This window comes from Camelus ferus, chromosome 4 (genome assembly GCF_009834535.1).
Source record: "Camelus ferus isolate YT-003-E chromosome 4, BCGSAC_Cfer_1.0, whole genome shotgun sequence".
In the NCBI taxonomy this organism is placed as follows: domain Eukaryota; kingdom Metazoa; phylum Chordata; class Mammalia; order Artiodactyla; family Camelidae; genus Camelus; species Camelus ferus.
In genome coordinates this window covers 75,192,703-75,212,632 of record NC_045699.1, presented here as the reverse complement: position 1 = coordinate 75,212,632, position 19,930 = coordinate 75,192,703, and the positions used below count along the sequence as shown (strand labels likewise).

General features: G+C 55.2%; 1 protein-coding gene across 8 annotated transcripts in view; it reads left to right on the top strand.

Annotated features, from left to right (window-relative positions):
• PNPLA7 (patatin like phospholipase domain containing 7) overlaps positions 1 to 19,930 on the top strand; it is a 45,928-nt gene that overhangs the window by 1,998 nt on the left and 24,000 nt on the right. For 3 of the 8 annotated variants that reach the window (XM_032479036.1, XM_032479034.1, XM_032479038.1), the window contains exons 3-15: positions 625 to 699; positions 850 to 937; positions 1,316 to 1,395; positions 2,758 to 2,849; positions 3,000 to 3,140; positions 4,208 to 4,367; positions 5,606 to 5,686; positions 13,831 to 13,959; positions 14,414 to 14,494; positions 15,077 to 15,203; positions 15,801 to 15,947; positions 18,161 to 18,261; positions 18,389 to 18,535. In XM_032479036.1, coding sequence (XP_032334927.1) covers positions 625 to 699; positions 850 to 937; positions 1,316 to 1,395; positions 2,758 to 2,849; positions 3,000 to 3,140; positions 4,208 to 4,367; positions 5,606 to 5,686; positions 13,831 to 13,959; positions 14,414 to 14,494; positions 15,077 to 15,203; positions 15,801 to 15,947; positions 18,161 to 18,261; positions 18,389 to 18,535 — 1,449 coding nt within the window. Of the gene's footprint in view, positions 1 to 624; positions 700 to 849; positions 938 to 1,315; positions 1,396 to 2,757; positions 2,850 to 2,999; positions 3,141 to 3,669; positions 3,791 to 3,815; positions 4,132 to 4,207; positions 4,368 to 5,605; positions 5,687 to 11,622; positions 13,495 to 13,583; positions 13,688 to 13,830; positions 13,960 to 14,413; positions 14,495 to 15,076; positions 15,204 to 15,800; positions 15,948 to 18,160; positions 18,262 to 18,388; positions 18,536 to 19,930 lie in introns of those variants that run through there. The other 5 variants (XM_032479035.1, XM_032479037.1, XM_032479041.1 and 2 more) reach the window with 5 other exon arrangements.

The window sequence follows — 19,930 nt, the reverse complement described above, 5'->3', positions numbered from 1 at the left end:
TACTTGTTTGGCTGGTTTCTTATCATTTCCATCCTCAGCCGGCATCCTCTGTGTGAGTGCCCACTCACCATCCCACAGTCACTCTCGCTTACCTTCCTCCCTCCCTCCCTGGGGTCTGGACTTCTGAAGCCCCCATTGACTCCTTCCCTGGTAGCCCTTCTCCGCTGTGAGCTGGACTTTAATGTTCTCAAAATCCAGTCGGCTCCTTGGGGTTTCTCAGCCCTGCTGGTGTGTGGGCTTCTGTCTGGCCTGGGGCCAGCAGCGCGTGGTCCTGCTGGTGACCAGAGGGCACTGAGGGGTGGCCCTTGCACCCCCTGTGGCCGGCTGGGCTCACTCCTCTGGACTTGTGCCTAAGGACCTGGAAAGCTGAGGATTCAGGACTCAGATGCACTGATGATGCCCAGAGCGTTTGTCACTGCAGCACAGTGGCTGGCCCCAGCCGTTCCCAGGGTGCCCTTCCCCTGAGCAGGTGTGCTAGAGGGCCTTAGCATCCTGGAAGGTGGCCTCTTTCTGGAGGACTCCAGGGCTGCTGACTTCTCCCTACGCGCAGCTCTGTTCTCACTGCCTTGGGAGGTCAGGGCTGTGCTGGTCCCGGCCCTCCCTGATGGCAGCCTTCTCCTCCAGGAGGGCTTCTCTCTGGGGGCCACCCTCTGGTCCTGGGGCCTGCAGCTGACGGAGCAGCATTCCCAGTCCACCATGGTAACCACCTCACGTGCTCTGGGTGACGGGTGGGCCCCGGGACCTACAGCCTGTTTCACCCTTGGCTGCTCGGGGCCCTTTGTGCCCAGCTGGGGTTGGGAGGGTCATGGCGGCCTTGCTGATGGGTGCTCTGTCTGTGATCTCGCCCAGCTGGTGGGGGTTGCCATTGGAGTTCTCCTGGCCCTGACTCTTGTTGGCATCACCATCTTTTTTGTATACAGAAGGGTTAGCCGATTCCGTGAGTATCTTGCTTCAGACTCTGGCTCTAGAGGGAAGGGGAGGAGGGCTTGGAGGGATGGGGGAGGTTTGGGTGACTTGCCACGTGTTTTGAGCTGCTGCTGGCAGCTCTCAAGCCTGTGGTGGCATTTGTCGGAAACTGATGGCCAGTCCAGGCTGAGGCTGAGCACGTCGAATCCATGAGACTTTGAGTCGGTTCTCAACTTTCCTGGCTGTCACTTCCAAGAAGAGACACAGTTCCCGCTTCCTCTGCACAGTGTGTCGCAGCCCTGGGGCAAGATGCTGCGTGGTGCCGCCGGGGCAGAGCAAGCTCAGCCTGCAGAGCGCTGCCCTGCGGCTGCCTGGCTGGGCTCAGGCGGCCCCTTGGCTCCCCTTGCAGGACAGGTGCAGCCCACTCCTCAGTACAGGTTCCGGAAGAGAGACAAAGTGATGTTCTACGGCAGGAAGATCATGAGGAAGGTAACTGGTGCTGCGGCCCCGGCACATAGGCCGCCCTCCTCCTGCAACACCCCGGCCTCCACCCCTCAGACGCCTTGGCTCCTGCTGGCCTGTGCCTGGGGCTGGGCGGGGCTCCAGAGCTTGGAAGGTCTGGGTTGCAGCCTTGGAGATGAGAGGGGACATGAGCTGGGAAAGAGGGCAGAGCCCCTCTCGGGAGCTTCCCTGGAGTGCATGGCACAGAGGGGCCTGGCTCCGGGGCTGGGGTTGGTCATCCTGCCAGGATTTAGGGCCAGGACCCACGAGGTGGCAGCTGCAGGGCCTCATTTTCCAGTGTCAGGCACCTGTCCTGGGGATAAGCAACCTGGTACAGACTTTGCTGGTTGGCCCCAGCCCCCTCCTACCCACTGAGGGCAGAAGAGGCTCATCAGACTGCCCGAGCCTCACTGTGCTTACAGTGCACGCTTACAATATTTGCTGCTATTATAAATATCTTCCATTTGCTACTTTTCTCAGGTTACTCGGTTAATCCGGTCAATCCATGCTCTTTGCAGAGAACTTGAACTATCAGACAGGGGTCCTGGGTGTGTCCTCTCGTGGACCCTCACCAGTGTCAGGCAGGGGCAGGGACGCTCAGTGGAAGCTGCTGATAGGCTGTGGTCCCTGCAGCCTGTTCCGTGTGGCAGGGGCCAGCTCTGGTGCAGGGATGGTGAGCGGGCCTGCCGCAGGCTCAGGCAGGGCCACACGAGTGACCCCGATCAGGTCTCAAAGGCCTGGTGTGTGGCTGGATGGGGGATCTGTCCCTTGGTGGTCCCACTGTGGCCTGTGCAGCAGTGAGCTGGCTGAGCTAAGGTGCTGGGGCACCCTGGAGGGAAGGATACCCTGACAACCACAGCTGGCACCACGGGGAGCTGAGGGACAGCAGGGGGCAGTGGCTGTGCAAGGGGGCCGGCCAATACCCAGGTTGGGGCCAGGCCCTCTGTGCTGCTCAGCACCATGTTCAGGGCAGTCCACTGGGCCTTGGCCATGAGGAAGGGTGAAGAGGTTTCCAGACCAGGGCACTTGGGTTGGAGGGGAGGGGTCACCATGCCAGCCTGATGGGTGTGAGGTAGGGAGCATCCACCTCAGGCCAAGGGGACACAGGCCTGGGGACTCAGGCTATCAGAGCCCTGGCTGTTTGGGGACACAGCCGTGCAGCATCATTGTCAACAGCACCAAGGATTGTTCTCTTCTCCTGGGCAGGTGGGCAGGGTGGGGCCAGACTTCGGAGGCTGGCGTCAGGCCTAGAGGTGGGGCAGGTCCTGAGGGCTGGGACTGACCCTGAGGCTGAGAATTGGATCTGGCCAGTGGCAGATGCAGACTTGGCCTCCCCCTTTCACCCTGCAGGTGACCACACTCCCCCACACACTTGTGGGGAGCACACCCGCCCCCAGGCAGCGGGTGAGGAAGAGGACCAAGGTGCTGTCTTTGGCCAAGAGGTACTGGGAGTGCCCTTCAGACCACATCTCATCCCAGCCACCTTCCCCCATGGGCACTAGCGAGCCTACGCATGTCCTGCCTGCGGCTTCCCTGTCTGCTTTTGAACCCTGTGGGCTTCTCCTCCAGATGCACCTGTCTCTGCCTTGTAGGATTCTACGTTTCAAGAAGGAGTACCCCACCCTGCAGCCAAAGGAGCCCCCGCCCTCCCTGCTGGAGGCTGACCTCACGGAGTTTGACGTGAAGAACTCCCACCTGCCGTCAGAAGTTTTGTACATGCTGAAAAATGTTCGGTAAGAGAGGAGGTGGACACGGGAGGCCTGTGTGTGCCTGCGCTGTGCCAGGGGACTGCCTTTGGCCTGGCCTCCGAGGTTTCCTTTCCCTGTGGCCGCTGATGCTTGTGTCAATGAAAGTAATCAATAAACAGTTTGTAACAGGAATAGAAAACAGTTTTATTGAGACCAACCTAAGAACTGTAGCCGGAAAGACAGCCTCACAGATAACTCTGAGGAGCTGCTCCAGAGAAGCATAGTTTTCAGCACAGTTTTATGCCTTGTCAGAGCAAAGAACATCAAATAAGTCAGGGATACTTTCCTTCAAGGTTTCCAAAAAACCACATCAACACGACACAGTGAGTCGGTGTGGCCCTGGCACCCGGAAGGGAGTCAGCATCGAAGGAGGGCCGGCACTGGCGTCCCAGGAGGAGGGGCACTTGGTCTTTAGTTTCAGCCTGGACGCCCTTCACCCCTGACCCTTTCCTTTAATAACGAAAGCAGATGCACAGTGCTTGCTGGATGGGCCTCACGCAGGCTGCTGTGGTCAGCGTCACATTCACATTAACCCACGTGTAAGCCGGAGCGGCGTCCCCAGACCCCAGTGTGTGAACATCTCTCTCATCGGTCGGCAAAGCTCCTTTCCTCTTGCCGTGTCTGCCCTCCGGGCGGTGAGCAGAGCCTCCTGGTCGGTTCTTCTCTGTGTGTCTGTTGCTTGTTGGCGTTTTCATCTTCAGGGGGGTGCAGGGAGTGCGGGAAGCACGTGGCTGATGGGAGGTCGAGCGTCTGGCCCCCGCCTCCCTGGACACCCTCCTCCGCTGGCTCTTCCTTCCCGGCCGTTGGTTGTGCGTCTGGTTCCAGCTCACAGTCGTGGCTAGAGGGTTCTGTGAGCTGATGGGAAAACGGCTAGGGGAATTCCTGAGTCTGAGCTTCTGCCCTGATGGTGATTCCAGGCGCTTGTGCTGTGGGCTCTGCAGACCCTGAAAGCTGGCTCTGTGGTCTGGCCGGCAGGGTGGGTGGCCTGTTCCCATCCTCCTCTCCTTCCCTCCTTCCCGGAAGGTGTCCCACGTGCGCTCTGTTTCTTGTAGGGTCCTGGGTCACTTTGAGAAGCCTCTGTTCCTGGAACTTTGCAAACACATGGTCTTTGTGCAGCTTCTCGAAGGGGAGTATGTCTTCCGGCCAGGGGAGCCAGACACCAGCGTCTACGTGGTGCAGGACGGGCGGCTGGAAGTCTGCACCCAGGACACGGTGAGGGCCTCAGGCTTGGCGGGCAGGCTAGGGGTCTATCATGTGTTCACTCGGAGGTCGGCCGGCTTCAAACTTGTTTCTGTTTTCCATTGACAAGTTAGTGCGAAACTTCAAGTTTTAGCTCTGTGGGGAGAAGGCAGGCTCCGACCCGCAGGCGGGGCGCAGCTGCTGCCGTGGGCGCTCTCACTTCCGCCTGCACACGTGCTTCCATGCGCCGGGCTCACCTCTGCACTTCACTGCCAAGGCTGGAAGCGTTTTGAAAAGTCTCTCCCACGTCCTCGGAAACCTCAGTGGTTGAGTGCTGATCTGCCATGATCGGTCACATCCCGGCCTATTTTCAGCCTTCAGATTATAATTAATTTTAACTCTCATCAAGTTAATTCAGCTGGACGCTGACTTCTTGCTTCCTACCTCTGTGGGATTATACCTGTGAATCACAGTTGCCAGGGGGTGACCTCCAGGCCAGGCCTGCTAAGGGTGTGTTGCTTTCCAGGCGGGAACTAACCCAGGCTTCCCGCCATAGACACTTACGGAATCCCGGGCCTCCTGAAAGTCCCCACCTGCCGGCCCCAGGGGCCCTGACCCAGGAGGGCGCCTGTGTGTCCTTCGGGCTTCTCGACCATGGCATTGTTAGGGCATGGTTTTCACAGGTGCAGCTTTGTCTGCGCCGACCTAATGGGGTAATTAGAAAGGAAATGGCCTCCAGATGGGGCCTCAATGTCATCCAGCTGGGAGGCCTTCCCCACAAACGCCTAGCCTCTGGGCCAGATGGACGGGCTCATGGACACTGACCAGTGCTGGGTTTGAACAAGTTCAGAGGGGTTTTCCTGGGTTGTGCTGAGATGAAGTTCTTGTATTAAATCACCAGCGTTGCAGGGCTTTCTTTCTCTTAATCCAGAGGAATGATATGTCAAAATGCTATTATTTATGCTGAGAATAACTAAATTTGGTCCTCACAGCCCTTTTAGTTAGGCCAGCAAACTCACTCAGGCAATCAACCCAGCAGTGACAAGCCACGGGGCCGAGAGGCCATGCTGGGCTGGCTTCTTTGTTCCTGTGCCTCATCCTCATTTCTTCTGCTCTCTGCTTTTGAGCTGTTCATACCGCATTCCCACAAGTCTGCTCGGAGCGACCTTTGCCCCCCTGGAGCAGCGGTGGTAGCAGTTGGTTTGCCCAGCTGGCCTGGGTCTGGCCTGGCCTCACACAGTGGATAACTCGGCTCTGCTTCCCAAGTGCAGGATGGCACTGAGGTGGTGGTCAAAGAGGTTCTGGCTGGAGACAGCGTCCACAGTCTTCTCAGCGTCCTGGACGTCATCACGGTGAGTATCCCCCCCTCCCCGCCCCTGCCTGCCCAGACTCGCTCGGACAACAGGCCCCTCAGCACCACGGCCAGCACTCCAGGGACGAGAGCTGACCCAGGACAGGAGGATCCCCGGTCAGCTGTGTGCCAGGGAACAGCTGTGCCTGGGTGTTGCAGGAGAGCTTGGTGTTGGCTCTTAGATGGTTATTCTTTGGGCGGGTCACACGTGCATGTGCTTCAAGTTTCAGAGGCATGAGGCGTCCCACGGTGAGAGCGTTCTCTCCCTGCCTCCTGCCCGAGGCCCCTTCCCATGAGGCCCCCCTGGGTCTCTGCTGACTGGCATCTCTCGGTTGACCAAGCTCTTGCCGTTCGTTATTGCAGTGAGTGGTCTCGTGCGGACAGTGTTTCTTGCATTTGAGGGCCAGTCTGTAGGGCAAGTCCTTAGGAGACTTGCTGGGTCAGGGGATACACTTCCCACCCCACACAAAGGCTGAACCACCAGGCATGTGTGGGGTGCTTGGTTTTCATCCTTAACCAACTAGGGAGCCATTCATGTTTGATCTTTGCTAGTCCAGTCAGTTAAAACACGGCATCTCATGTTAGCTTGTGAATTTTAAACTTTTTATCAGGGAATATTTCAACTATGAAACCATGTTCAAAAGTAGACAAAATAGTAAAATCAATCTATATGCTCATCACCAGCTACAAAAAAATCTCAGCTCAGGGTGCCACATTCCCTCCCCATTAACTAGAATTTAGTGTTGTTTAATTTTCTTTTTCTTCTGAGCGAGATCTGCATATGATAAAACAAATCAAGTGTATGTAGCTGAGTTTTGATAAATGCATGCACCTCTGTAACTCAGGTGTGTTTGACTTTAATCTTGTCCTTGGATGTTGTGCCTTTTGCTTTTATCTTCAGCTGTGTGTGAGGCGGCTTGCACCTCAGTCTCTCCAGACACTGCACGATCTCGAGGGCAATCAGGCAGAACCTTGGCAAGGGTGCACCCATGCAGGGCCAGCTGTTGGGGTAGCTGTGTGACACTCACTTTGGTGGGACCACTGTGGGTGTCCTCCAGTCCAGCCTTAAGTTCTGGTGTGTGACGTGCATGACAGGCCCCAAACAGAGGCTTTGGGGGTGTCCAGTGTATCCTTCCCGCCCCTGTCAGACCAGCAGATACGTGCTTTGAGCTGTTTGGGGGCCTGGGTGGAGGCATGCACTGTCTTCCTGCAGGACCTGGTATGTCTTCGTAAGGCGCTTGGCCAGGGGGAGAGGGACCCCCTCCTGCCTGGAGCGTTGTGCTGGGAGGGGTACCTGGATGTGCAGGTTGGGCCAGAGAGGGTGACTCTGTGGGGCTGCTGCACGTCTGAATCTGAGGTGTTCTGTGGGTCTGAGCGGCCAGGAGGCCTGGATGTGCTGCATCCATTTGCAGGTAGGTTAGGGCCTTATTTGGCTCTGCACCTCTCCCCCTCAAGTAGCTTTGGAACGAACGGGGTTAGAGCCCTTCTCTTATTTCTTGTTCCCGGCGTCCTGGTCCACTGTGACTTTGGGTGGAGCGCCGTTGGTGGCAGCACCGTGGGGCGTTACCCACTGTCCCCCATCCTCCGCAGTCACTTCGTCCAGCGTCAGTGTCGCACAGCCCCTCCCAGGGGCAGGAGTCTTGTTTCCTGGGTGGGGTGGGGAGAAGAGAATGGGGCGATGTTTGGGAGAAAATAATTCTATATTGGGGTAAATGATCATTTGGAAGGACATCAGTTTTGCCTTACCGGACGTCTGTTGTGTTTGTTATTTTAAAAAATTTTTATTCTTACCAAAATAACCTGAACAAATCCTTAGAACACACTTGGCGCTTTGTGACTGCAGCTGTCTGTGCCACCGTCCCGCCCCAGAAGGGCCTCTTCCAGCTCTTGCCGGCTCCTCTGCACAGCCTGCTGCTCTTGCTGCTTTGTAATTCTCTCATCTTAGATTCGTGTCGACTTCCTGCTGCGAAAAGTGCCCTACTGGCCTCTCTGTCTCCTTCCACCTGCAGGACACTGTCGACAGCCGAACCTGTGGGGCCTGGAGGGGATTTCCTTTCCATTTTCCCTGGAGTTAACAGTTGCCTCATTTTTCATTTGCTGAGTTTTCTGTACATCGTGTGCTTGGCTCCCTGGCCCAGTGCTCTGTGAGTCGGAGAAGCCCCTGGGCCCTGTCCTTTGTCTCCGTCTGACCTTCCGGACCGTGCAGCCCAGCCTCCCGGTGTCCTGTCTTCCCTCCTGGGCCTGGCTCCCACCTCCCCTTTCCTGGTCTCCTTGTTTGGCAGAGCAAACCCTCTGCTGGGTCCTTGCGGAGGGCTCAAGGGAGACAAGTTTGCAGCCTTACGGATCTAGAATTATCTTCATTCTACACTTTTTCTTTCTTTTGTACTTTTAGGAGGTTTCTTAGCTTTACTCTCCAAATCTTCCATTGAGCTTTTAGTTTCTGTCATATTGTTTGTTTCAGGAGCTTCTTTTCCTCAGTGAATAGTTCTCGTGGGTGAAGTAAGATGAGGTTTCTTTGCTCCCCGCGTCATCTCTGGCTCTTTTCTCGTCTGTTTATTTGCTCTCACGTTTCAATCTGGGCGTTCCCTGTCCCCAGCGGTCCACTCGTGCGAGAGGGACGCCTGTGCCCGCCTGGCTGCATAGCCAACGCAAACTAGCCGGGCAGAAGTGCGTGCCCGAGAGGCTGGCCGAGGGCGCCTCCTGGAGGCTCAGACACAAGTGAGGGAGGCTCAGATGGCCGCAGGCGGCTGACAGAGCCCTGAGGAGGCCAGCCATGCAGGCGCTACCGCAGCGTCAGCTCTGCCGTCCCAGCGTGAATGAGCGCGGCTGTGTTCCCTTGAAACTTTATTCACAGAAACAGGTGGTGGGCGGGATTCCGCCCTGAGCTGCCCACCCTGCACCAGAGGCAGATTAATGCGGCCCGACAGGGTTAGGTTGGCTAGGGCTCCGGGGAGATGGAAGGTACTCTGGGTGCTGGGATTGCCCTGCACCTGCCCCTGAGCAGTTGCTGTGTGGCTTCATTGTAAAAAGAGAAACGGTGTGAGCTACTTGGCAGTTGGCTGTGAGCCCGCGTGTGCTCAGGGCTCATCCCCTGGAGGTCCCAGCAGGAGGGCCAGGGGGCTTTTCTCTGGCTTTCAGGGCAGAGTCCCACAGAGGCCTCTGCCAGTCTCCTGCTATGGGTGGAGTGGTTTGGAGGTGGAGGAGTCTGGGCACCCCAACCAGGGGGACACTGTCCACCAGCCCAGGTGTGAGGTGGCAGGTCCTGGTGCTCATGCCCGGCTGCCTCACCGTCTGCAGGAGAACCCCGCGGGCAGATGCGGGGCGTGGGGGGGACCTGGAGAATGTTTCTGCTTTCATTAGACGGCCCCTTGGCTCCAGCCGCCGCCACCATGCCTTTCGGTTCCCCCAGCTTCCGGAATGTTGCTGGTGTGTCATGTGGGCCTAGCTCCCGTTTTCCTTCTTTGAGGGCTGTGTCTTCTCAGTAGAGCGGAGGAGAGCGTGTGCCCCACCAGGGAGGAGACACCGGCCCTTCCCTGCAGACTCCGTCTTTAATGGGGATGGGCTTTACGTGAGTGTTTCCAATTGAAGCAACAATATGTTCTTTTGACACTGAGGGGATTTTGATTCTTCTTTTATTTATTTATTTTTCCTGTTTCGTTGAGAAATCACTGACGCCTGTCCCTGTGAAGGTCTAAGGCACACAGCATGGTGGTCTGACTCACGTGGTTGTGAGTGGCACCACAGGAGGCTTCGCTGACATCCGTCATCTCTTGTAGATGCGAGAGAAAGGAAAAGTCCCCTGTGATGGGCGCTCTCAGGACCTGCTCTCTCGCCGGCCTTCCTGTAGACACACCCAGTGGTGGCCGCAGCCGCCGTGCAGTCCGCCGTCCGTCACCTCCCCGGCTCTTATTTCTCTTACAGCCCGAAGCTTGTGCCCCTTGACCACCTTCCTGCAGTTCCACCCCCCATTGTTTTAGTTTTTACAGACGCGTTATGAAATATTTCGGGTGCGCCGTGGGCCAGGTTGAGTGTGGCCGCCCGGCTGCCAGGACTCAGGCCAGCTGTAGTGCCGGTGCCGCTCAGCCCCGCCTGCCCTTTCCTGGGGGCAGCTGCTTTTCCGGATCTTCTCGGGTGCTCTGAAGGAGGCGGTGTGATTTTCACGACTAGCTCGTAAGTGGCGTCATGCTACCTACCCTCTCCTGCAGTGTCCGAGGTCCGCGTGGGGTCTTCAGCACACGTTCCCGCCACGTGCACGCGTGGCTCTGGTCAGTCGTCTGCGCTGCTGCCCCGCTGCTGGCATCCGGGTTGCGATGAGTGTTTCCTGCGGTGCCCGGCACCGCAGGGGACATCTGTAGACACGTGCAGGCGTGTACCAAGCCTGTGTGCACCTGGCTGCAGCTTCTCCTGTGGCTTTCAAGCTTCTCGATTCTAGGTGAGGTTGAGGGCACCGTTTTTCTAATCAACAAGTCATTTTGAGCTATTTTTAGCATCAGCTGCTAAGTCCTCATTTCCTCTTCCCACCCTCCCCCCAAACACATACACATACACTTTTCTCCCCGATTCTGGAACACAGATGAGATCTGCCTCATTGGGGTTCGTGGACACATCCCTCCCGCGCTCCTCCTGGTCTCCTGGCTGCTTGGCTTGCTGCTGAGTAGGGGGAGTGCTGACGACACAGGCCCCTGTGGAGATGGCCTGGATGGGGTGAGGCCGAGTCTGAGACAGACCATCTGCCTCTGTGAGCCTGCAGAGGCCGCCAAGTGCCACACCGGTGTGGGGGCCCGAGCTGGGATCCCTGGGCTCACGAAGAGGGCAGGGAACCTGCAGTGGGCCTCCCATCGCCCTGCTGGACGCCCGACAGCAGACTGCTCCATGCTGTCCTGTGCTTGTATTTCTTGTGGTGTGGTTGTGGCTCTCTTACGGGACAGCCTTCTCTTTATAAAGGGTTTGAAATGAGCCCAGGGGACTCCAAGCAGAAGCCGTGTCACTGAGTCCGGAGCTCCCTGAGTACACGCGGCGCTGGACGCCCAGTGCTTCCGCCGTGCAGGGCTGTTGGAGGAAGGGGTGTCTGCCCGGCTTACTTCAGAGGACAGTCACGTCAGGAGACTGCATGTCCACCAGGTGTCACCTGTCTGAATTTTTGTCCGCCTGGCCTCACGAGTGGACATGAGACAGGGCTCTCTGTGACAGCGGCAGCGAGCTTCCTCACGCCGATGAGCTGCTGTCTCTGGCAGTGTATTAGGCTTCTTCGTTCTGGCTCTCAAAGAAGAAGGACATTGAGATTTTATCTTCTTAACAAAAATAAAATAGAGTTGAGTCCTTCTGTGGCAGGGTGGTACCACTGCAGCCCTCTCTCCTGCTGATGACAACAGAAACTCTGGTCTCACATCCAGAGCAGCCCAGCACGGACAGTGAGACTGGAGCTAGGATTCAGCCTCAGCCCGGCTCTCAGGCGAACCCCCAGCCCCTGAGGGGTGCCTGTGCTGGCAGGAGCAAAGCATGGGGGGCAGCACGCTGAAAACCAAGAGACACTGGCACCCAGCCCCGGGGCTGTGAGACAGAACTTGGGGTCTGAACCTAGTCAGCTCAATAGCCTGCTAAAAAAGCCCAGCGTCCTCTGGAAAACCTGGCCACATCAGTACAACGTTGAATGAACCACTTAAATGATGGCCAGATTAGATGGAAATACCAAAATCCAACTATTTGCTGACTCCAGGAAACCCACTCTAAGTACAGAGATTAGATAGATGGACTGTCGGATAGAGTCGACCCCAAACCGAGGTGTGATTCTGAGGGTGGGGGGTAACACGCACCAAGGAGATGTCACACCTGAGCGGGTGTTCTCCCAGCAGCAGGATGGAGACTGGTGAGGTGACAGGAGAGATGGCCCGCGGCTCCAGCCCACAGAACAGAGGACAGAGAGCCTGAGCAACACCGCCGACCAGCTCGATAAAGTAATTAACTGAACAGTTACTGAACACTGGTCCCAACATCAGCAAAGCACATTCTCTTCAAGTGCCCATGGGACGTTCACAAGACATTCTGGGCCATAAAACAAATGCTGATAAATTTAAGAAATTGAAATCATACAGTGGTGATCATTTTGTAGCATATAGAAAAGTCAAGTCACTGCGTTGTACACCAGGAACTAACATACTGTTGTAGATCACTTATACTTCAAAAACAAACAAATTCATAGAAAAAGAGAGCCGGTTCTTGGTTACTAGAGGTGGGAGTCGGGGGCAGAGGTTATTACATGAAGGTGGTCAAAGGTGCAGACTTCTGGTTATAAGATAAGTAAGCACTAGGGACGCAGTGTCCAGCACGCGGTGTGTGACACGTGAAGGCTGTCCTGAGAGCCACTCCGAGCTCTCATCACAGGGAGCAGGTTTTCCTTTTTCTTTTGAGTCTCTGTGAGATGATGGATGCTCTCTGCACATACTGTGGTCACCGTCTCATGATGCCTGTGTATGTCTTAGACATATGCAATGCTGTATGCCAGTTATACCTTGATAAAACTGGGAGAAAAGTAATGTTTCTAACTTAAAAAAAGAAATCATGCAAAGTATACTCTGACTGTATTGGTAACCAGTGTAACCCATAACAGAAGTATGTTTTATTTTCCTCTTTCCTATTCTGAAACGGTCAGTCTCACTGCAGGCAAAGATAACTTTCTTTAGTAGGTTTTCCAAGATGGCACAAAACATGTTATCAACAAACTCCGATATCTTTTGTTCCTTTGTAAAGGAAGCCAAAGGGGGGTGAACTTTTTGGTAATGCTCCAGTACTCTATCTTATTTGGAAATGATCTAGATATTTAATGACTACCTGTCATTTAATTTAACTTAGCAAAACTGGAAGGTTTCAGAGGACCAAAAAGATGTGGGGAAGCTATTTAAAGGGTTTACTAGAAATTTTTGTCTCATCCACATCCATTCAGTTCACTGTCTTCAACGGTCAAATTTATTTTATTTTATTTTTTTGTCTTGGAACATCAGTCACATTTAAATTATGCATGAAAAATTTCATCCTACAAAGTTATTTTCCTTGCTGACAAGTTTTATAATAAAGACAACATGAGTTACCTGACCAGTAAGCCCAGGTGGAATAGAGCTGTATGCTAGCATTATTTTCAGTGTTGTTAACTCCGAAAACATTCCTGTTTTAAACCAACGGCCCCAAAAAGTTCCCTTCACCAAAATTAAGCCCAGATCACATAAACCCAAAGAGCACTCAGCCATTTCTGTTGTGTTTCAATCCCTATCAGCACATGTTTGTCCTAAGTCAATTAAATAGAGTGCTTCTACAAACCGAATCTGGCAATACGTCAGGAGGTATGAAAATCACCCACAGGACACACGCCCACATGTGCACAGACACGCGCGAGCTCACGAAGGGTGCAGGCGGGCCTCCTGGTCTTGTTCTGAAGTTTAGCAAGTGACAGACACAAGCCTGGCAGGCCTGTTCAGATTCCAGCTGTAGCCAGGGTTTCTGTAACTCATTCCTCCATATTGAGCAAGAAGAGTGAGAACTTTGTTCACACAAAAACCTGCATGTGAATATTTATATTAGCTTCACTTTTAGTTGCCCCAAACTGGAAATCACTGGCAGAGGGATGAGGAAACAAGTGCACCCCTAGGGCGGCCGAGTCCTCACCAGCCAAGGGCATGGAGTCCCTGCGCAGGGACAGCGTGATGAGCCTCAAGTGTGTCTTCTTGGGGAAGGGCGTGCCTGCGTGCTTCCATTCATGCAACACTGTGACAAAGGAAAAGAGCTGGTGGTTGCCAGGAAGCGGCGGTGGGAGCAGAGGTGGGAGCGGGACTCAGCACTGTGCACCAGAAGGGCCAAGGTCACTGCGTGGGCTGATATTGCAACAAAAAACCTCATCTCTCCTCCAGTGCCGGCCAGTTCCCAGAAGAGGGAAACCGAATGCTGCCCGCTGGGTCCTTGGCCACGTGGAGCCAGCTTGTGGCGGGACAGGCCCGGCCAAGCTGTTGGGCAGGTGATCCTTGCAGGGGCCCAGGCGCCCTTCTGGAGAGCAGGGCTGTGAGATGAGCTGTGACGCTGGAGACTGGGATGTGGGCTGGGAGGGCCATGCTCCGAAGGCCCAGAGGCCAGAGCAGGCTGACAGGGCTGTCGTTCCAGGGCCACACCGCACCGTACAAAACCGTGTCCGCCCGTGCTGCCGTCCAGTCCACCATCCTCCGCCTTCCAGCCGTGGCTTTTCAAGGGGTTTTTGAGAAATATCCTGAGACCCTGGTGAGGGTGGTGCAGGTGGGTAGCTTCTCCAGGCAGTGTCTGCTGCTGCCATGGGCATCTCGGGGGGTGCAGGGCTGGTGCCCTGAGTGTCTTACCTCCAGTGTCCGAAGTCCCATAGCCGTGAGGCCAAGTCCAGAATAGTGGAGTTGACATCACTGGCAGGACCGAGTGCTGGAAACACAGCGGGTGTAGGAGGAGCTAAGGCAATTTTTTAAAAAACTTGTAATATGTGTTTTACAGTAAAGTTTAATGCTGATAACCTCAAAGAGGACTTCGGGTCTCTCACTGCCCATAAAGAGCTCTTTTTATTATTAGACTTCGTGACTTGAAGTAACTTCAGATTTAGAGAAAACTGTCAAAAATGATGTGGAGTTTCCTTCTGCCCCGAGTGTCACACCTTGGGGGGCCAGGGGAGTTGTCTGCGATGGGGCTTCTGACCTGTGAGCCCGTGTGGGCCTGTCTCCCCCAGATCATCATGGTGAGGCTGCAGCGGGTCACGTTCCTGGCTCTGCACAACTACCTGGGCCTGACCACTGAACTCTTCAACCCCGTGAGTGCACTCGGCGTCCTGACAGGGCCTCGTGCTGAGAGCCTGCCCCCCTCTCCGTGGGGGCGGGAGCAGGTTGGGGCCCCCCACTGTCAAGGCTGGTGGGGCTGATCCGATGGCTGTGAGGCGGATGAGGAACTCGCTCCCCACAGACTCTGCTGAGACTTAATGTGAAGTCATGTGGCCCTGCGCTGTCCCCAGCCCTCGCGCAGGCCCGGCGCCCAACCCTGAACACGCACCCGCTGTTAGCCCCTGCGCCTCGTGGGGTGTGCTCCAGGGCCTGGTGATGCTTTAGGCTTTGCCATCGTTTGCCGACATTTTAGAGCAAATCCTTTTGTTTTCTACATTGTTTTTCTTCTCAATGAAGAGCAGGGCTTCTGACAGTTTTGACATTTGTTTGGACACGACAGGGTTGCCAAGATGAAACTAAGCTGGGCCTTTACTGCCTTAAAGGCAGCTGTCTTCCTGCTTGGCCCCAGCCTCCCCTCAGCCCCTCAAGTGTGGCTTCTCTCAAGGGCTTCACACTACTTCCCGGGGGCATAGCCCACACAGCCAGGAGCAGCCGGCTTCTCTCTCGTGTCTCAGGAAAGCCAGGCCATCCCCCTCGTGACTGTAGCCAGCGTGGCTGCTGGAAAGGCCCGGAGACAGATGAGCTACAGCCCCGAGGAGCGGCTCGAGAGGCCCCTGCAGCCCCAGGACTCCTGCGAGCCAGGTATCGCTCCCCTGCCCCAGCACCTGACCTCCCACGGCCTCAGCCTCCCTCCCGCCCTTGCTCAGCAGCTGTCTCCCCGGCTCTGCGGGGGATCTGGCTTTTCCTGTGGGGGAAAAGCTTTGTGCTCTGGCTGCACTGCTCTGAGCTCTCAAGAGGGGCCTGGATTTGGGCAAAAAATTGTTCATTGAGGCTTCTTGGGCAGAAGTCACCTCCGGGGTGATTGTGTACACACAGCCATGCTACCGTGCTGTTGTCCGCTATGGCGGACACGTCACCGGTTGTTTACAAACAAAGTATGTGAAGTCCATCTCAGCAGAGTTGCTGAGGGACTCTCCTGGACGGTTGTCCTGGTTCCGTAACCTGTGGGGCCAGGAGCTGTGGCTGGTGGGGTCTCCCCCGCAGTGCTCAGCTGGCCGGCCTTGGAGAGGGCTGAGCAGGGCCTGAGTCTGAGCCTGGCACTTGCTGTCACTCACCTGGGCAGGTGGGCACAGGTGATGAGGACATGACCTGAGGGGCAAGGGTGCAGGGCCCGGGCCTCGGCCCCGCGGTGTGTGTGCTGTGGGCGTGGAGGCCCGGCCTCACGCCGTGTCCTCCCAGCAGGCCGTGGCAGCAGCTGTGCTGTGGCCTCTGGGCCCACTGTGCTGAGGAGGAGCCACTCCGTCCCGCTACCTTCGGTCCACGAGGAGATGGCAGACGAGCACAGCCAGGTGCAGGCAGCTCACCAGGCCCCTTCGGCCCCACCAGGTAAAGGACTCTCTGTCCCACCCCAGACGGGGGGCGTCTTGCCGCCTGGATGTCCTGCAGGCTCCTCCCCACACGCTGCCCCCAGTGCCCCTCCTGCCACTGCCAGAGCAGCTGCTCCAGCGCCACCCTCACCCCAGAGCCTGGCTCTGCCCGCTGGCTACTAACGTGCCACAGCCTCCACTGAGACAGATGTTCCTTGGCCTCTGCCCCCTGGCCACCACCCAGGTTTTGCTTTCACTGTAGCAGAGCTGTCCCCCGGAGGTGTCTGCACCTGCCCCCTCTGCTGTCTTACAGACCACACAGCTCACGGGCCACACCGCTTACAGGAAGTCCTCCTTCCCAGCCTGTGCAGTTTTCCGTCTTTTTCGTGTGGCCCCTCTGGGCCCTGCAGTCAGGCCTCGTTGTGGCTCTTGCCCCCATCTTCTCGACAACTCGTGAGCCTGAGGTCCTCCTTCTCCACTGGGGTGGGCTCCGTGGTCTTTTGCCCGTTTATCCCTTGGGTTGTCTTTTGTTTTCTTGTTAATAGGAGCTCTTTTTTCCCCCAAGTGCTTTCTTTTAATTGAAGTGTTGTTAATTTATGATGTCGTGTTAGTTTCAGGTGTACGGCAAAGTGAGGCAGTTACACATACACATATATATTCTTTTCCAGATTCTTTCCCATTGTGGGTTATTACAGGGTACTGAGTACAGGTCCCTGTGCTGCCCAGAGGGCCTTGCTGTTTGTCTAACAGGGGTTCTTTGGGTTTTCTCTATGTGAGCCGTTTGCTGGATGTCTGTATTACAAATATTTTCTTAATGGTACCTTTAGGTGGATAGGAATAGAGTCCAACTGGCCAAATTTTTTCTTCTGTGGTCAATACATTCTGTGTCCTGTTTAGGAAGTCTGCCTCTAAGATTTAATATTTTCCTCTTGACACGCATCTCTCTAGAATTGACTGTTTTGTCTGTGTCGTGGCACATTTCTTCTGTGTGGCTCAGCTGACCCACTGTATTAAAAAATCTGTTCAGTGAAATTTTTGAAATAAAATGATATTAAATGATAGATAACTGAAAATAATAGCAATTCACATATAACAAAATTTGAAGATGAATTATCCAGTTCCATGAGTATATCCAGTTACTATCCATACAGGTAGAGGCTTACCTTTCCTCTGGCCTATGTACATTGTACACTCTCATGGACATGATTCTGGCAAAAGTCAGAGGTATGCTCAGTCTTCCCTCAGCACCCATAGGGGTTGGTTCCAGAACCTCCAGTGGATACCAGAATCCATGGACGCTCCAGCCCTGGTATGATGGGGTGCCGGACCGTCCGTCAGTCCCCCGTGTCCCTGGCTTCCACTCCTCAGAGTCAACAAGCTGTGGGTCAAATTTGATACACTGGCCAACGATACTCAACGTTTTAATTTTCATAGACCATATGATTATGATGGCAGCTTAATACAGAAATACGCAACTTTTAATGCTTTCCTGTGTTTATCCCAGGAAGTATGGCTGGGTTTTTATTTTTAAATTAGATGTTGGAATCATAATATTTTGGCTTATTAGTAGTAAACAATAATAAAAGCAATAATGTGGTGTATAGTAGTATATCGTATGTTAGTGTACATCATATAATAATGTAATGTCACAGTAAGTGTAACGAACCCACAGTATCTCAGGACGGACAAGACCGGTATTGTTAACTGCTGTGTTGCTTTAAACATTTCAAAATCTTGTCACTGTGATTAGAGAGCAGCTCCCAGAGCTGCGTGTTTCCTGTGAGACATGACATTTAAAAAATTGCTGGGGGTCGGTCTTTGTAGTTCCTGGTGACAGTCTCATGTTTTACTTTTTCATGTAAGCTGCATTCTTTGGCCACGGGAAGGAAAGCACTGAGGCAAAGCCACACAAACCACAGGCAGACCCTACAGTCACCAGGCAAAGGCCCTTCCGTGACTCCTGCCCTGGGTTCTGGCTGGCCCGGTGGGAGCTGTGGTTTGCCCCACCCAACCCCCATTTTGTCTAGACCGGGACCTTCCCATCATTTGTATTTCTGAGGAGTTGTCACACAGCTCTCTGGGTGTGCCTGAAGTGGGTCTGTCTCCATTCTCACCTACAGGGTCTGTGTGCTTGGGATTCGGGCTGCACTCAGCCAGCCCTGCCTGGGTGGGTGCACGGGGCCCACGTGTCCAGGGAGCCAGCATGTGTCCTGAGTCCCCCTCCCTCCGTAGGTGGCATAACCTCCACCACCTCAGACCTCAGAGTGGCATGTGACCACGCCCGCATCCGCCCACACGCAGAGGAGCGCCCTGGGAGCACTGCGGCCAGCAAGGTAGGCCCCCCCCACCCCGGTCCTGGCTGTGCCCAGCCTGTGCCCCGCGGGGCCCAGGCCCGCTGGGCCTCCCACAGCCTTCCCGTGCCGCAGCCCTGCTGATGGCTCTGCTGGTACTCTTCTCAAGTCCAAGAAGAGCGTGATTGTGACAGAGACACCCTCCGCTGTCTTCTGCTACTCGGAGAGCAGCTCGGACGAGACTGCAGCCAATGGGAGGACAGATGCCATCCTCAGAGCTGCCAAGAAGGACCTGCTCACCCTGATGAAGCTGGACGTGAGTGGCTGCTCCCGCCTCCTCCCTGGGGGTGTGGGCGCATCTGACCATCCCCACAGACCCAGGTCTTTCAGAAGACCCCCTGCCTGCAGGAGCACGTCCCAGGGTTGAGGTGGCTGGGGCGCCTGCCAGGCAGGACCTGGGCGGGGGTCACGGCATCCCGACACGGGCGGCGCCACCTCCCAGCGCTGCTGCACCAGGTCTCTGGCTCTGGTCCGCCCTCCACTTGCCCGCCTCCCACAGCACGTCTCCAGGTCTGGGTGGGTGCAGGTAGCAGGGGGTGAGCACCCCTCCAGCCCAGTGTCCCCGCTCAGAGGCGCGGGCCTCTCCTCTGAAAGTAGTTCTCCCTTGCTGCCTCCAGGCAGTGTCTTTGTCTTTGTGCTCTGCGGCCCGCTCGCCGCCGGAGCGGGGGTGGGCTCCTTTTTGTCTGCCGTGTGCGACGCTGCTCGCGCTCCTTCAACCTGTCTCTGAGCCCTTTTGAAAAATGATCAGCGCTGTCTCTTCAGAAGCTGCCTCTGTCCATTTTCTCTCCTCTCCTTCAGAGACTCGCAGGAGCGTGTGTCCTCATTTATCCTTCACGTCTTGCTCCTTCCTCTGTATTTTCCGTTAGAAAAGCCTTTCTCGACTTGAATGTGGACGTTTTCACTTAAGTGCACTGACTCTCCTGGCAGCGCCTAGTCTGCTGTTAAGCCTGTGCTTGAGCTCTCGAGGTCGGTGCCGGCTCTGCCCTGCGGGAGGCCGGCCCCTCTCGCTCTGCCGTCACAGCTGCTCCCTCGGGCTTTGGCGGTGTGACGCCTGTGCGCGTCGCTGTACCAGGTCGTCCCTTGGGGTCTCTTGGTTTCCTTTGTCCCTCTGGTCCTTGTCTCTGTTGTGCCTGGTTCTGCTGGACAGCTGTGCTTGCTGGTAGGAACCGTGCGAGACCGCAGGTGCCCTCATCTTCCTACAGAAAGGGTTTCTCTTTGCTTTTGCCAGGAGTCTGGGCCAACCAGGTGTCCCAAAGCTGGACTTTAGAGTTCCTCAGTTTATGCTGAAAAATTCTTATTTATTATATTTAATTCATCTATAAGTTTTTCAGATTGTTTTAGTTGATATTTTCTCAGTTCCATTTTAATAACTTTAAACAAAATCATTATTTTACTTTTTGTATTTAATCATTGGTTCATCAGGAATTTATTTTTTATCTTTTTATTCATCATGTAAGCTTTAAACACATAAAAGGTGGTGGTAATAGCATTATGAACCCCCATGTACCTATCACCCAGCCAAGAGTCCTCCACACGCGGCTAGTCCTTTCACAGCTACACTCCTGGCCCCCCCGCCCCAATTATTTCCTGTCTAAAAAGCTTCAGACACTGTGTCATCACACACCATTCCTCCCTGAAGGTTAGGGACCCT